The 16253-nt window shown below is 46.1% G+C and overlaps 1 protein-coding gene and 1 long non-coding RNA gene across 6 annotated transcripts in view; one reads left to right on the forward strand and one right to left on the reverse strand.

The window, feature by feature from the left end:
* Positions 1 to 895: 895 nt before the first annotated feature.
* Positions 896 to 2199, reverse strand: LOC116963131. The gene is made up of 2 exons (XR_004407964.2): positions 2007 to 2199; positions 896 to 1402 (listed from the first exon to the last, which is right to left on the reverse strand). It is a non-coding gene; the product is annotated as an uncharacterized LOC116963131 (long non-coding RNA).
* Positions 2200 to 2656: 457 nt separating this feature from the next.
* Positions 2657 to 16253, forward strand: part of GPATCH8 (G-patch domain containing 8) — a 57701-nt gene continuing 44104 nt past the window's right edge. For 3 of the 5 annotated variants that reach the window (XM_042787145.1, XM_042787142.1, XM_042787141.1), the window contains exon 1: positions 2734 to 2776. Coding sequence is in view for 2 of the 5 variants with exons in the window: in XM_042787139.1 (XP_042643073.1) it covers positions 2732 to 2776 (45 nt within the window). In the remaining 3 variants the exon portion in view is untranslated. Of the gene's footprint in view, positions 2777 to 16253 lie in introns of all 5 variants that reach the window. The other 2 variants (XM_042787139.1, XM_042787140.1) reach the window with 1 other exon arrangement.

The raw sequence follows: 16253 nt of genomic DNA on the forward strand, positions 1-16253 counted from the left end.
TGAGGCAGTGGGTGAGGGGCCTCAGGCAGCATCGAGGCGGGCACCCAGCCTCAGGTTGGAGGCCACTCCTCCTCAGCACCCCCGGGGTGCCAGGTCCCCCTCATCCCAAAGCCCAAGCAGTCAGGGCTAGGTGCCCCCCACCCAGCGGTGACGATGAGCACCGGCTTGTGCACCCAGCGAGGTGGGGGTGCTGTGTCAAGAAGAGGGGCAAGGGGACACCCAGGTCCCACAGGGTGAGCTGCCATCCTCCCCAGGGGGTGCTGGGCACCTACACTCCCTACCCCAGGGCTCATCCTGCCTGGCTTGAAGCGGCTCCATCTCCCTGCAGGGACACATCTGGCTCAGCCACCTCATGGTGGGTGGGGGTCCTACGGTGTGGGTGGGGGGGTCCCACTGCCCTCCTGGGTGGAGCAGGAGCTCCCTCTCGTGGGCACAGCCCCGGTGTTGAGCAGGGCCCAGAGCACCCACTCAGGACCCACAGATGGGGTGGCTGCAGGACACGTGAGTCCCTTTGATCAAGCCACCCACGGGGGTTCTCCACGCAGCGTGGCCGGGCTCGGAGGGCAGGGATCCCAGCCCCACCCTGCCTGCCTGGGTGCTTTGGGAGGACAAGGTGGCGGACAGTCCCCTCTGGAAATGCAGCACTAATTCCTGGAAGGAGAAAGGCTGCTCCCCTCTGCGCCTCAGCTTCTCCACCCTCCACGGGGCTAAGCTGCAAGGCAGTCCTTGGGGCACAAGGAGCCATGGGCATGTCCCCAGGGAGAGAGACCACAGCCCGTGGAGCAAAGGCAACTCTGAACCCAGGAATGTGGGACCACAGACCTGATGCAGGAAGAGACGGGTGACTCCCAGAACTGAGGTGTCGGGGGGGAACAGAGTAAAGCACAGACAGGCACAGCATCAACAGGACTTTCTTGTGATGCAGAGATCCCAGCTCTCAATCGCAAGGTCCTCCTTAACACACAGGGCTGACTGGTCCCCAGAGAGAGCCAAGATTAGGGGCATTCCCAGTGGGATTTCTGCAGGGCTGCCAAGGTGGTACAGCAGGACGAGAGCAGCAAGTTAGAGGCAGATACGTGAGGAAGCTCCATGCTGGAGTCCCGTCAGTGCAGCTCAGCCTGGCACATTGCAGTGACAGATCAAGTCAGCTCTGCTACAAGCTACGTCACGTAGCACAAAGCACAACCACCACTTTGGCCTCCCCTGCATCTGACCCACAGCCTCGCTGCGCAGGGCTCGCCGTCACAGGCATTCACCTCATCCACAGGTTTGGTGGTGCACACAGAGGCATGGTCTGGCAAACATGCTTCAGACAGGCCTGTTTCCGAACTTCTCTCTCCCCATCCTGCCTCAACGAGGCGGCAGAGGGCAGCACGCAGGCAGGATCCAGGCAGCGGGGCTTCTGGTGAGAGAATGAAAAGGAATGAATGGAGAGACAGATGGAATCCCGTTTTCCTGCTGTCAGGGGTGGTGGAGAGACGGCGACACACGCCGCCGTGCTCAGAGACAGCTGGTAACAGCTGTGGTGGTGGATGGAAAAGCAGGGCCTCATCTGCTGTGGCCCCTGTGCTCAGAGGCCTGTGGGCCGCCGTGAGACAGAGACCCCAGGCATTGCCTGGTGCGTGAAGGCCCAGGGAACTGCTCCTCTGCCACCACATACGGGGACCTGTCTACGCTTATGCAAGCCAGGCACACATCTCCCTGCTCAGGGGTGATGAAAGGCCCCTGTGGCCTGGCTGAAGGCCTGGGATGGGAGCAGGGTTACAGGCGTGGGTCTGCCTGGACCTGAGCACTGTTCTTCACTTCAGGGTTGGCTGTGAGCTCCCTAATGCGGCTCAGGTTTTGCGCTGGGCATCACGACCTACTTCAGAGCTGGCCCCGGGCACCACCACCCACCTGAGCGCTGGCCCCAGACCCCTCACCCGCCTCAGGGCTAGCCTCGGACCGCACGCTAGCCACAGCCCGACGGGTGCCGGGCCGCCCTGACGCCCCTCCCCAGCGCCCACCTCCGCGCTCCCGCCGCGGCCCCTCCGAAGGCAGCCCGCGCACGCGCCCCCTCAGCAGCCCGCGCGGCCTGCAACGCCCGCCAGGAGGCGGTGGCGACCCCGTGCTACTATTGGCTAATACTGCCATCACTCGAGAGGCAGAGGCAGCTCCATTGGCTCGGGCCTGGAGGGCGGGAAGGCTGAAGCGGGGCTGGCTCCCTCCCCTCTCCCCTGGGTCGAGTCTCCGCCGCCGCCTGATTCTACGCATGCGCAGCTCCGCGCACGCCGCGGCGTTGGGGGGGGGGGGCACATCGAGCAGCTCCCCCTCTTCCTGCGGTGCCAGGGCGCGTGCGCGCGCGCAGGCGCGCTGAGCCCTCCGTGCCAAACCGCCGCGGCGCTCGGCGTGCGGGCGCTCCGCCACGGCGGAGGCTTCACGGTGCGGCTGGTGGTGCCGGCCGCCCCATGCACCGCTGGCCCGGCCCCCGGGCAGCGCAGCGCGGCGCAGCGCAGCACACCACCACCACCTCCTCCTCTCCCCGCCCCGCCGTCCCGTCCCGTCCCGCCGTGAGGGCGGGCCGCCGGCCGCGCACGTGACCTGCCCCCGGCGCGCATGCGCAGCGCACCCCGGCGCGGCGGGGGCGGGGCGGGCGCTGCCGCGGCGCGGGCGGCGCTGAGGGGAGGCGGCCGGAGGCGCGGGGCCGAGCCGGGCCGGGCCGGGCCGGGCCGGGCGGCGGCGGCGGCGCAAAATGGCGGACAGGTTCTCCCGCTTCAACGAGGACAGGGACTTCCAGGTAACGGCCGTGACGCGGAGGCGGGCCTCCACTCCGCCCCGGGCGGCTGCGGCTCGCTCAGGCCGGGGCGCGACCCCCACCCCCCCCACGCTACTCCCCCACCGCCCCGTCGGGGCTTTGTGCGCGGGCCCGGCGCTCCGCGGCGGCGGGTAACGACACAAAGGCGCGAGCGCGGCGGGGGGGGGGGGGGCCGGGCCGGGCTGTCAAGGTGACCCGCGGGAGGGGGGCAGCAGCCGGCGCTGTCGTGACGGCGGGTGAGAGGAGGGGGCCGGCGGGGCTCCCCCCTCTCGCCCCCCCCCCCCGCGCTGAGGTAACCCTCGCTCACCGGAGCGTGGGGGTGAGTGTTTTTTTTTTTTTTCTTCCGGCCGTTTTCATGGTCTGTTCGGCCGGGGGCTGGGCGGGAGTAGCAGCCTGGCTGGATGCGGGTCCCGCCGCCGGGCTCACGTGCCCCCCCGCCGCTGCTCCCCGGTCGGGGCTGCCCCCGCCGAGCCCCGGCTCTGGCAGCCCCCCATGTGCCAGCGAGCCCCTCGGCGGTAAACGCGTCTTTCTTTTCGTATCTTCCCCCTCAATAAAACATTAGTGTTTCGACGTAATTAATGGCCCTGTTGCTGTTTTAAAGGGGGTTTAATAATGGTGAAATTAACGTTGACTCGTTAAGCTTAAACAATGACATTTTGTTTTCTGACTTTAGCCCGAGAGAGTCTCGAGGTTAGAAAGAAAAACAAAAGGAGTGAAAATAAACGCAGCTCGAGAGGAGCTATTGATGAGCTTTTATGTGTCGTCCTTGTTTCAAGAGCCTGAAGTTGCAATAGTGCTTTTCACGCAAACTCATGCTTTTCATCTAAAGACTTGGGAGGTTTTTAATATAGTTGTGGAGCTTGTGTAATTCTACTTTATGTAGCATTAAGGTGCAGTCTTGAAAAGCGTCAGAACATCCAGTAGTAAGTAATTTATGTTGTTGCTTCTGGATGTTTTAGGGGATGAGCACTTTATAGGTGGTTACTAAACTGTGTTAGAAATGCACAAGAAAATATGTATCAGTGTGGTTGACTGCACCGTTTGCATTACCTTATCTGTGGACTGTAGGTATGGCTGCCTAATGCAGCCTTAAACACAGGACCTGATTTGCATCATTAATTTCCTTAAATGAAGAAATGAGTCGTAATTAATATTGAAATGGTCTGATTAGGTTTTGAAGTTCCTGTTTCGGAAAGTGGAGCAAGCCAAATCTTGGGTTTGAAAATACATTTCTCGTAATAGTTTGCTTTGGGAGAGATGGGGAACCTAAAACAAGTGGGGTGCTGGAGGATATGGCCAAGAAATGGGTAAGCTCTGTAGTTGTGTATTGCACAACCTGTGCACATGTGCTTTTTTTGCTCAGTGTCCTTGTTCTTATCCCTTTGTGGGGCAACCCCTTTGCAAAAAAAAATAATTGTAGCAGCAAAACCTGTTACTGTGTCATTGCTCTGGTCATGCAGGGAGAATGTATAGTGATGTCAGAGAGGAAACAGGGCTCCATTACCCAATGCTGAAATCTTAAAAGCTGCCGAGCATGCTCGGAAACAATAACCCCGTCACAGCCCTGTTTTCCCTTGACTTTAAGAAAGGTTACTGATTTTAATTGGGACTCTATCCATGCCAAATATCAGGCTTTCATTGTCTTTTCCATAGAGTGAAAAACAGAAAGGTAGGGTTTGTTTTTATAGTAGGGTAACTTCTCTGTTCTTTTTTCTCTGTAAATTCGTTGGTGAGAAGACATTTTATTTTGTGTGTTAAAGCTTCCTTCGAGGGAAAAGTGGAATTGCTCCTCTGGGAAGAACAGTTTGGAGTTGGTTAAGGCTTGCAGAGGACTGCACGTGAAAATGATGAGCTATGGAAGAGCTGTTTAGAGGGAGACTGGGCCCCAATATCTTGGCCAAGGTCTCACTGAATTGGTGGGAGCTTGAGAGCCTGTGCATGTACCCCTGACAACTGGTCAGTCAAACAATTTTTCTGAAGTATATTGGTGGAGGAAGGCTGTTTGAACCTTAATTTTTCTCCTTCATCAAAATTTCAGAGAAGGTTTTTGACTTTTTTCTCTATATTTAGATGGAGGTCACTTGAGATATAAAACTGGTGTGGAATAAAGGAAATGGCTTGCTATGCTGAGCGTTTTCAGGTCCACTGTGAAAGCTGTGCTGTGACCGTTGCTAAGCATAGGTAAAAATACGCCTTTAGCATGCAGCTTTTGATCATCTCTATGAAATACTGGTCTCAACACTACAGCAAAAATAAGACGCTCCGTTAGCGTGAAGTCACAAATTTGTATGTAGGCTCCCTTTGTAGGAGTGTTTCTGTCGGTGTTAAGAATGCCTTTTTCACGCGATTTCTAGCAGTTTTAGTTCTAAGCTTCAGCAGGTGAGATTTCTGTCCTTTGAGTATGACTATGAATGTGGCCCTGTGTTACAGCTAGCCTGTTGAGACCCAAGCTGGCACGACAAAAGGGAGATGGTGCTCTAAAATTACACGGCTTGAAGCAGGGATGGATGTGGCATGGTGAGGGGGAGGGTGGCTGTAGAGATCCCTCGGATTTTGTTCTTGGGTGATCGACTTGTGATCTTCTTGGTGAAGTAAAGGGATGTGTTACTGTCTCGAGAGAGGAAAAGAAACAAAAGGTCACAGTAAAATGTATGGTTCAAAGGAACCTTTTAGCTGTTTGGAAGAAAAGCAAATGCCTTGGGATTAATGATGTGGCTGATTGGAAGAGAGTCACTGGATGACAGAAAAGCATTTTAGAGTTCTCTTTATGATTATCAGCCTTCTTTCTGGAAAGAAACAGGAGAGATTCAAGGTTTGGGAGGATTAGTTTGGCAAGAGTGTGAGTGGAGCATTGATGTGGGCAGGGGAGATGAGGTTAGCAGAGGTGATATTCAGATGTCTGAGCTTCTGGTGTGCTGGAGAGAAGTGGATTAAAGGTGAGAGCTGCTGAGAGCTATTCTTCCCTCCCCTGTGCCTGACTAAAGGGAGCTCAGTGCAATCGGGGAAGGCAGGAATGTAAATGTACAGCACTGGAGAGGAATGGGTTCAGGAAGGAGAGAACCTAAACCAGCTGAGAAAAAGAAGATATGAATAGTCTGAAGTGCATAAAAAGGTGATGAGGGGAGAAAGGTTGTTGAGCAGAGGCATCAGCTGAGGATTGGAGAAATAAAAGGGAGTGGGGTTCCTTCCCATAACCACAGCCAAAGTGATGTGATGGGTACAAAGAAAGTTGCAGAGGAAATGGAGACACTATTGTGGGGTTGTAAGTAACCCTGTGGAAAAGAGTAGCTGGTATAAGGATAAGAAGGTCATATATCCTTAAGGTTAAAGATTGTGGTATGGAGGGAGTAGAGAATGTTTATGTACTCTGAAATTATTTGAGTCCTCCCTGTGGTAGGGTGGAAGGAACCTTAAGGCTAAGGGTGGTTTGAAAGTTGAAATTGCCAAAGGAGCAGGAAATGGCATTGGAGGATATTGCCACAATGAGGTGATTAAACAGCTTTTTTTTTTTTTTTTTTTTTTAATAGAATTGCCTTGCTTTTGTTGTGCTGTGTACCTATAGAAGCTGCACAAATGCTGTAGATCCTCTTCTCTTTTTCTGTGTGTCCTCAAACCGTAGAAAAACTCAAGGGAAGGCCCCTATTTTTGACTGTATTTTGCAGGTGCTGAACTTCAGGGCAGCTCCAGTGAAAGGCATTTAGCTTTGCTCTGTCCAGTAATACTTGGTCTTTCCCTGAACAGGGCAGCACTACAGTTTGTTTGGGAGGCTTTAAGCGGTGAAATGAGTAACCGAAGGAGGAAGAATATTACTGACTTTCCTTGTCTTTCCTCTCTTTGGTTTTAAAATGGCAAGTTAAGTCTGCTGAATGGCTTACCCGAGTAAATCCCAACCTTCTTCCCTTTTCCATTACAAGAGGGGTTGTTTCTGAGGGGGCCACTGACAAGATTAGTCCTTTGGTTAAAAGATTGTACTACTTATCTGTCACAGGGATGTCTGTCACTTGTCTGCTTCTGCCATCTCCCTGATTGACTGGCTTCCCCACGACAGAGACAAACTTGTGAACCACTGTAACTTCAAGTAATTATGAATGATAGCTGTCGACTATACTAACAGGGTATTTAAAAAGCATTACTGAAAGCTGTGTGAATACATGAGACTGCTGCAGTAAGTAAATATATTTTTTAATTGTTATTTTTGTAATTGCAAATCATTTTATTCTTTAGATTAACTATACTGAACTCAGAATGTATTGTGGATGTCTCCATATTGCTGAAATACAGTGGAGCTCCCAGTTACAGATGTTGAGAAAATGTTTTATTGCTATATCTTTCTCCTTTTCATTATTGAAGCAGAAATATTACAAGCCATATGTGTATATGTGTACAATAATTTCCTCTTCCTACGTACACTGCACTTACTTGCATCATTAGACAGACGGAACACAGACTGTTCTGTCTCTTGTTTTTTTGGTTTGTTGTATAGTCTGTATAATCGAATAACACTTCCACGAAGCAGAAATGATGGGTTTTCTAAACTGGGTTGAAATGTGGCCAGTCTGAACCTCAGTTCTAGTATTCTTGCTTATGCCAAGAAGATAGGCAGTTTTTTTCCCTTTCCCAAAGGATTCAGAGAGCTAACCGAGTGTGTGGCTGTTACTGGCTGGTCTGTGCTTCTAGTCCTTACCTCTTCTAGCAAGTTGAGCTGAACGCTGATGGCATGGGGATTTTATGGTTTTTAGTTGGCAGAGTCAGGGATAAGTTTTGTTCCCAAGCAGCTTATGCAGTCTGGCTTACTGGACATCTGGGCTGACAGCGTGGAGTTTTAAAATCTGTCCTTCTGATGAGTGTGTGTTGTCAGTGGCTTCAACTTCAATTCATTTCTTAGGTGCTGCCTAAGGCAAAAGTATTTGATTTTTATATCCTTCAGCAGGCCATGAATGCTTGTGGGTTGTGTGGCAAAGTTAGTTTATGGCTTTTCTCTGTGCTGCAAGGAAATAAATAGGGTCATTTTCTTTTGCCTACTTTTACTAATTGAGAGAAGAAAAAGTTAATGTGGGGGAGTGAGAAAAAGAATAGGACTGCAGTCACTGCAAAATAGATATCCTGAGCTTCTACCTGATGTAAGATCCCTGTATGTGAATTTGCCTTTGACAAATGTAGCAGAGAGCAGTCCAGGAAGTAGCCCTTTCTATGGCATCTTTTCTCACTTAAGAATTAACCTTAGATTTTCTAAAATGTATTAGTACTGTTTGGAGATCCTCATTTATCATTGGATGAGAGTTAAATTTCTGGTGCAGGCACAGCACACTGCTCTTACCTCCTTGGCGATTCGTGCTGCCTCTCAGTTGAGCAACACACGAACATCAGAACTGTGACTGATTTTTTTGCCTACCTTTGTGAGCAAGGAAGGGAGGAAAAGAATAGGGGAAAATGCATTTAGAAGTAAATTGAATAGTGTTGGTTCCATGCTTTTGAAGATCACAGGAGAATCTGAACTTCAGTGTGAATTTTTGGAACTCATGTGATAAGTTTATATAGACTTTCTTTCCTGTCTTGGTTGTACCTTTCCCCGCTCTGTTTTGTCACTTCTGTTCTCATTTCTCATGCAGTGATGTTCTCTATTGCTGTGATTAACTGAATAGGAAAGGAAACACTTTATTCTGCAGTCCCACAAACCATGTCTAAGCTATCTTGGCTTCTTCTGAGTCATCCCCCCTGAAACAAAACAAAACCCTCCGAACTAGTCTGCCGCCCACTGTGTGGGGATGTAGAGCTCTAGGGGTTCATCTAATCAAAAAGCACTACTGCAGTTCTTGGCCAACATTTTCCTCAGTTGACATATGCTTTTCTCCTACCTTACAGTTTTAAACCTGTAGTAATTCTTGGTACTTTTTACCTTCAAGCAGCTCTATGAGCAATTAAGTCATAGGAGATTTTATCCACTCAGTATTAAAGCCAGAAGTTGATATTAGGATGTCTGCTTTAAATATCCAGGTATCATTTCACCTTCAGTTTCCATCATTTGACCCAGTTTTGAGTCCAGGAGTTAGTGTTTGGCTACAGTATCTCTTTCTCTGGAAGACAACTGGTGATGGTGAACATTTTCCTTTGTGGATTCTTCTGGTAGTTTGGCCACTGAAAGGTGTGTTTTCCTTTATTTTTCTTCTAGATTTTTCTATTTGCAGCTTTTAGCTGTTGTTTCTTGTTATCTTGTTCTTGACTATGCCAAAGCACACATTACTACACTGTCTCCTCTTAATGTGAGGTCATATATAACATTTCTGTCTTAGTCCTAGTCTCTTTTGAGAGCCTTAATGGTCTGATCTCTGAATTCTCTTATGGTAGGGCATTTTGCCCTTCCCTTTGTGTTGTTACAGCTTTCTGCATCTTAACATTTTCCACATTTGTGACTAGAAGACTTGCATATATGAGTCTAGAACAGACTCTATCCGTATAATATATGGAGATAAACATCTCTTTTACTACTTTATTCTTATTTCTGTTCCTTTGTTACACACCCTTGGACTGTATTTTTATTCTTTTTGCTACTATATTCCGTGAAGAGTTTTTACCTTGGATTTCTCCTGCCTGCTTGGGTGCAGCCCTGTGCTGCAGGTGTGTTTGTCCAGGGCTCTGTGGAAACAGACTTTGTGTTAGTGAGTTCAGGCAGCTGTTACATGGGTCAGATTGCTCTGTACAAACATGGTGTCCACATTGTTGCTTACTGTTTATTGGGCTTAGTGATCTGCAAACTGAGTTGGCAGTTGCTCTATTTCCCCTCTGGTCATTGATAAAAATGTTGAATGGTACTGAGTATTGTGGAATGAGTCAGGAGTTTGAATCCAGTTAACGTGCTCCTGAGTGAGGTTTTCTGTGATGTTTTGGTTTAGAAACAATTTTTTATCAAGTCAAATACCTTATTAATTAAAAAAAAAAAAAAAAAAAGAAAAAAGACCATATTACAAAAGCTGGAAAGTTTGTAGTGGTAAATAAATTACACCCAAGATATTGATTAGCACCCTATCCCATCAGGGTATTTTGTCTGTCTCTCTCTTGTTTGGAAGTCCTTGTTAGTCATGAAGATGTGGGTGCTGGAAGCTGCAATATCTTCTGCATCAAGGGGTGTTAAGAAATGGCTAAGAGAAAATTGGGTGAGTGAGACCAGTGCTGATGCTCTTTGGTACAGGTGCTTGAAGTGTTGAAGAACTGAACATCATCCCTCGTGTGCTGGAACAGATTTGTAGCTGGCGTTGGTAGTGGCAGAAGGAATCTGAAAGACATTAAATTGTTCTTAGTTGGTGCCAAAGTATGCAAAGCATAGTGAAGCAGGGACCTGCCTCTGGCTTCCACTCCTTGTTGTACAAGCTGTTTATCTCTGAACTGTAGAACATGTTTTTAATTGGACAGCTCTATGTATTTTTATGCACATTTTCTTGGTTTAAAGCTCTTGACCTATGAATAGTCTTGAATGTGTTCTGGCAGGTGTTTTTTTCGGTGTTTTGGACTTAACAGGTAGAATTTTGCTTTCAAAATTAACTTTTAGTTTGGTAAACAAAAGGTGCCATCAACTTCTCAACACGTAATTACAAGGTTCTTCTTTCAAAAGTTGCCAATTTAAATTCATATCCAAATCTTAAGTGATTGCTTTTGTTGTATTGACGTGAGAGGATTTTCATTTTAAGTACTCTCAAAATAATTGATGTGTGTGTTTGCTCAAAATGAGGTTTTGCTGCAGCTTTCATAAGATGTTGACTGTAAATATTAAGCTGTTTTAGAGGGTGTGAAGACGTGCAGTGTCCGTACTTACCAACTTGTATTGCTTATTTACAGGGAAGGGACTGGGAAAGCAATTTGATGGCTATGAGAATACTAGGTGTTTGTGAATGCTTTACCTCGGTGTTGCTTGGAAAGGATAACTGATTATTTTTTTTTTTTTTCCCTATTTTTGCATCTTTACAGTCATTGGAGGGAACAACAGGAAAAGGGATGAATTTGTTCTGGGAAGCATTAACAAAGGCTTCCCAGGTACCAGCACAAAGTTGTGTTTGTGTAACTTTTTTTTAGCTTTGAGAAACCACATGGCCTTTAAAATTATCCAAGAAAGCTTTCAGTGTGAACAGGATTGGATGGCTTCATCTTCTAGGTGCATATTGGTCTTAAAAATTTATTTTCTTCTGGATACATAATGAATATTCAAGAAACGCTCCTAAGCTACTCTTTCTTGGAGTTGTTTTTGAATTCTCTGGATGGATTTCTAAACATCAACATGGTTGTCTGCATCAATTACATTTTGGAGATCTTCCATCATAGAGTCATCAGGTTCTGCTTAGCTTAAAAGGGCAGCATAAATTACTGTCTGAGATTTGTAGTCAGTGTACATCGGGCAGTATGGATCTTGCAGAGAAATTATAAACCTGTTATGTTTTGATTGTGTAATAACCAGCTGATTAGCTATGGTGAGCTGGATTTGGTTTTAACACCTTCCCTCTCCCATCTGTGTTGGCTGAAATGTGTTGGTGAGGTTAACAGATGATGTAGTTGATAGAGCCCCACAGAGAAAAAAAATAAGATGTCGTACTAGCAGATGTTGTCACTTACACCTTTCATGTTTGATCCTTGCCTGAAGTTGGTTCTTCTTTTGTCTCTGTCCTGCGTGCTAACTCTATAGCTGCACTTGTTGGCGTGTGCCCGTGTCAGGCGGTGTGAGGAGACGTGGGTCAGCTGAGCTCGAGGCTGTGTGAAACTGCGGGTCCGGTAGCAGCTGGCCAAGCTGGAAAGATCTTTAAAAAGATAACTAGATGCAAAATGCAACACCAGGTGAGATGAATGTCAATTGCGGTTTGCTGAAATTCCTAGCCTTTGAGTTGGGGAAGGGTCTGGTGCTTTGTCAGGTCCTCGCAGAGCGATTCCTATGTCTGTCTGTCTGTCTTGGCCACTGCACTGCTGCTGGACTAGCAACATTCAGCAGGTGTCCTGATGCGTAAAGCTTGCAAGAGTTGTGCTAGGAGCCAGCTTTGAGAAGAGCTGATGGACGTTAAGGTGCCTTGTCCTCCTAAAGGTCTCGTAACTGCTCCATTTCCTCCTTTACCAAAAAAAAAATTTTAAATTAGTAGGATATTTGCTTTTTTTTTGTTTATTTTTGAGCCGTGAAGGTGCAACGTGCATACAGGCAATGAGGATACCGCAGAGGTGGCATTTGCTCACTTGTGTTCAGATGCTGCTTCGGTTTTCGGTGCTCTGCTCTTGAGACCTTGCATCTGTGCTGACCCGTCCCGGGACGGCTGCAGGAAATGTCAGCTGTGCCTTCCAGCCTCAGGAGCAGAGACTGGAGGGCACTGCAAGATATTCTGTGATTTGCAGCCAGTGCAGTCTGCCGTGGCTTTAGCTACACTAGAAAATGGCCTTTTTTGTGAGTACTCATTTCTCTTTCTAGATATTCCTATTGTCTCAGCTACTGGCTTCCAGCCTAATGCCTTCAGAGCTTTCTGGAATGGGGAGTGGGCTTGGCTGAATGTCTTAAAGTGGCACTTGTGGGTAACAACCCTGAATTTTATGGCTCGACTTAATATCTTTGTTTAAGGTTTATTGATTGAATTGATGGATAAATAGAATATGTACAAGTGGTGCTGATTTGCTCTAGTGTTTTAAAATCCATTTTCTAAAGTAAATGCAATATAAATGTGTTTGGTTTTTTTTTTTTTGAGTCCTTTCCTGATTTTCCAGTGTAAAACTAATTTTTGAATATCTAAGGAGCACACTGTGCTCTTTTCAAATGCAGTTAAGCAATCACGATCATGCTGTGCTCTTTTCCAGTGCATTTAAGAAATAATGATGGTGAGCATAGTGAGGCTTTTCTGCAAAATTACTTTATTTGGATTGTTATCTGTATGGTCACAGGAACAAGTGTTTCTGTGCACCTTCCAAAGCTGGTCCTGAAATTCAGTATGGACATAAATAGATTGTTCCACTTTGATATCTCAGCACCTGCATTCTGCATGTTTCCTCCCCAGTCATCACTGGGTTTGGTGCTTTTAGGCATAGGTTTTATGCTTGAGCCTTTTCTTATTTTACCCTATTCACACCATTGAAGGCGTTATCCCTGTGACTTGTGGAGCAGGCAGCATTTTCCCCAGGTATTCTCATTGTAGGCTCTTTGTATCCAACTTCTGTTGGTTTTTGTAACTTACATCATCTTCTTTCATATTAATAATAATGTTCGTGTAACTGAGCTCTCTTGTTGAGCAGTAACTGAAAGGACAGCTGAATGAAGGCGTTCTGAAAGAAAACCATTGCTTTCACATCTCCATTATGCTGCCCTTCTGTTGTAGTTTTCTCCCATCTCTGTATGAGAGCCGTGTTTCAAGGTTTGGTCTAGCTACTGAAATGTAGACTGCCACGTTTACTTTTCTTTTTAAATAATTCATAGATAACTTAGGTCTTCATAAAAGAAACCACTAATTCCAGTCAGGAATGTGCACTATATGGAATGTATTCTGCATGCTGACGTCTTAATATCCTCTGTGCTTGGACAGATTGTAAAGAGCAGTCCAGTAATTAATATCCAGGGAGGTCTAATAGCCTTGAAGCAGTTGAGGTGACTCATCGTTCTTTCCTAATTGTGTTGATGATGCTGTAGGTGACTTAAAAAATGCGGTGCTCAGAAGTCAGGTCTGGTTTTGGATACACCCTTTTCAGGGAGTGAGAAGGAAGGAGAGAGCTTTTCTCCCTTGTAGTTGTGAAGATGATTTTAAAAGGGTTTCCCACCCTTAGTAATATCTGTGTGTCCTTAGATGCTTTGTCTTTGCACAGCTTCATGAATAGGTGCCTCATGTAGGGGAGAGAATTAATTCAGTGATACTGAACTTACTCTGATAAATGGGCTTAAATCAACAATTCATTTCATTTGCATTGAGTCATTTATTGGCCACAGTTCTTGCCACTAAAGATTTTGGGATCAAAGTGTGATTAAGGTCTTAAATTTCTTTAAAAGTATACTGTCTGGGTCTTAGTGCTGCAATGGGACCTTATAAGTAAGAAAGAAATGGCAGTGCAATTTCCCCTTAGCTATTTAACTTGAATTGTTTCAGAAAATGCAGTGACTCCGCTATGTTTAATCTTGGACAAAATGGCATTTGTTGGGCCAGAGTTCTGAAGTATTTACAATCCAAATAAGGGAGAATAAGGGTCTAAAATCCTGCATGGAGGCAGCTTTTGTTAGTTTATTTTTCAAATTCTGTATTCATAGCTCAGCACTTAAGTGTTTGAGGGCTCCAAGATGTAAGGTTTGGCGAAGAGCTTTGTGCAAAGATCAAACAATAGGAAAGTGGAGGAGAGAGGAGAGGACATGTGACTGTGAGTAACCAAAATGGGTAGTTAGCCAAAGTTCAGATGATATTACACAAAAAATTACAGGACGCAGAGATATTGGCTCCTGGAGATGAATGCAATAAGGAAACCAAACGGTGTGCGTGGTGTATAATAAGGAATGTTTAGATGTTGAAGGCTTGTCCTTGCTTCTCATCCAAGTAGTAAAATATATTGAATTTCAGTATGCTTGTAGTGAAGCACCTAGCATCGGAGCACTTGTAGCACAAAGTGATAGCAATAAATAATGTTTAAATGGAAGTCTCTCATCGTATTTGCTCAGCTATTTTAGGATGGAGGTAGCATCTGTAAGAAAGTGATATAAGCATTGCAACACATCTTGTTTTACAAAGCAGAAGTGAGGAAGCCTGATACCGGCAGCTTTAAAATGGAGAGGCAGAGGATACCAGGGAGAATGACACTGCATGCAGCCCTGAAATCCTTGTCCATGGGAGTAGGCAGAAACTTTGTTGTTAGCTATCAGGGCCAGGATTTTACTGTGTCTCTGTAATAATCATACAGGGAAGGAGATTTGGGAATAGGTTTTGAATAGTGCTGGTTTTAATGCAGCTGTTACTTTATGGATTGGTATCCATTTTGTAGGGATTGAATTCTTTTCACTTAAAGGTTTCCTCTGAAGAGGAGGAAAGCATCTCTCAAGTCTGCAGAAGACACAGATCAAAATCATACTAAAATGTGGTCTGTGCTTATGGTTCATGTTTGCCAGAAATGTGTTTTATTCTCAACAGATTCAACATTTAGGGTTTAATTAATTGTTAGATTTAAATGTTACATTATTTTGTCTTCCTCTGATTCATTGTCTTAAGATACAGTAAAACAGAAATGTTATATGGATCCATTTGATGTACTAGGTTGAAGGATTGGAAAAGAAGGAAAACAGATGGAATTCTCCCAACTTGTTCCTTAGCCAGCTCCAGGGATGAGGAGTCAAAGGGACAGACTGTGCTGCCTCCAGACCCACAGAGTCCCAGCTCCAAAAGGCCTGTGATCACCACTGTCAGACAACATTGCTTTAACAAGCTCTTTGTCATGACGCTAGAAGCGAGAACCATTTTTCTCTGTGCTTGTTAGGCACTGTCATGCCGAACACGCTCATAAATATAACCTCAGTATGACTGCTGGATTATCCTCTTGCTTTTTTTCCAGGGTGAGCTACTTTATGGTGGAAGGGAAATTTTCTTTAAATCATTTGTTTTAAGTATTGATAAATAAAGAACAGTCTGTGGTGAGTATTGATTTCAGTTCAGTTTAGACACTTTGTTATTCTGATGCCTTAAATTACCAAGCCAGTAACAGTCAACTTCCTAATATAGGGAGCAGTTTGTCAGCGTCTCAGCCAGGGTTGTTCCCCTGTGCTCCGGTGGCAATTGCACAGCCAGGAGTTCAAGGTGATGGGAAGCACCCTGCCTCTTTTGAAAGCTTTAGTATTAGTATTGCTGTTATTTCTAAAAACAAGCAACCCATCTCCATTCCCATTACCAGTAACAAAAAAAGCCAGAGTAGATATCAAATAGATAATAAACCCCAAAATGTATAAAGTGGATAATAGTGGGATCACTAGAACTTGAGAGAGTGGCTTTATTTGCTTTCTGACTTCTTTGCATTTGGCTGTGACACAGTGAGTGTTCCAGTGTTTTGCATAGTTTCTGGGAGAAGATACTGTTTTTAAACACAGAAAAATTGAGTTATAAAGCCTCAAATCAGCAAGGCTTGCTTTCAAACTGGAATTGACCCCTGCCTTCGTAAAAACAATTTTAACTGTCTTGGCAGGCAGAGCGCTGAAGGAGAAGGTGAGTAGGCAGAAATATTTTGCCAGCTCCAGGTAATTTAGTTGGTATATTCTAAGCTATCTGCAGGCAGCAAATCACATTGTGAAATTAGCTGGGGGGAGGTACGTCTTTGTTTTTGCTGAGAGTGTTTTAAGTGTTTGTCAACTAAATGTTATGTGAATTTAATTTTTTTTATATAAGAAGTTTTAGTAATGTGTTTTTGCTGGCGTTTAGCAGTGCAGATTAGTTAACAGCATTAGCACTCTTGACTGCTTTTGTTCTCTTGGGCACTACTTTTTGGGAGG

Source organism: Tyto alba, unplaced genomic scaffold, assembly GCF_018691265.1.
Source record: "Tyto alba isolate M040663 unplaced genomic scaffold, T.alba_DEE_v4.0 Super-Scaffold_12, whole genome shotgun sequence".
NCBI classification, from domain to species: domain Eukaryota; kingdom Metazoa; phylum Chordata; class Aves; order Strigiformes; family Tytonidae; genus Tyto; species Tyto alba.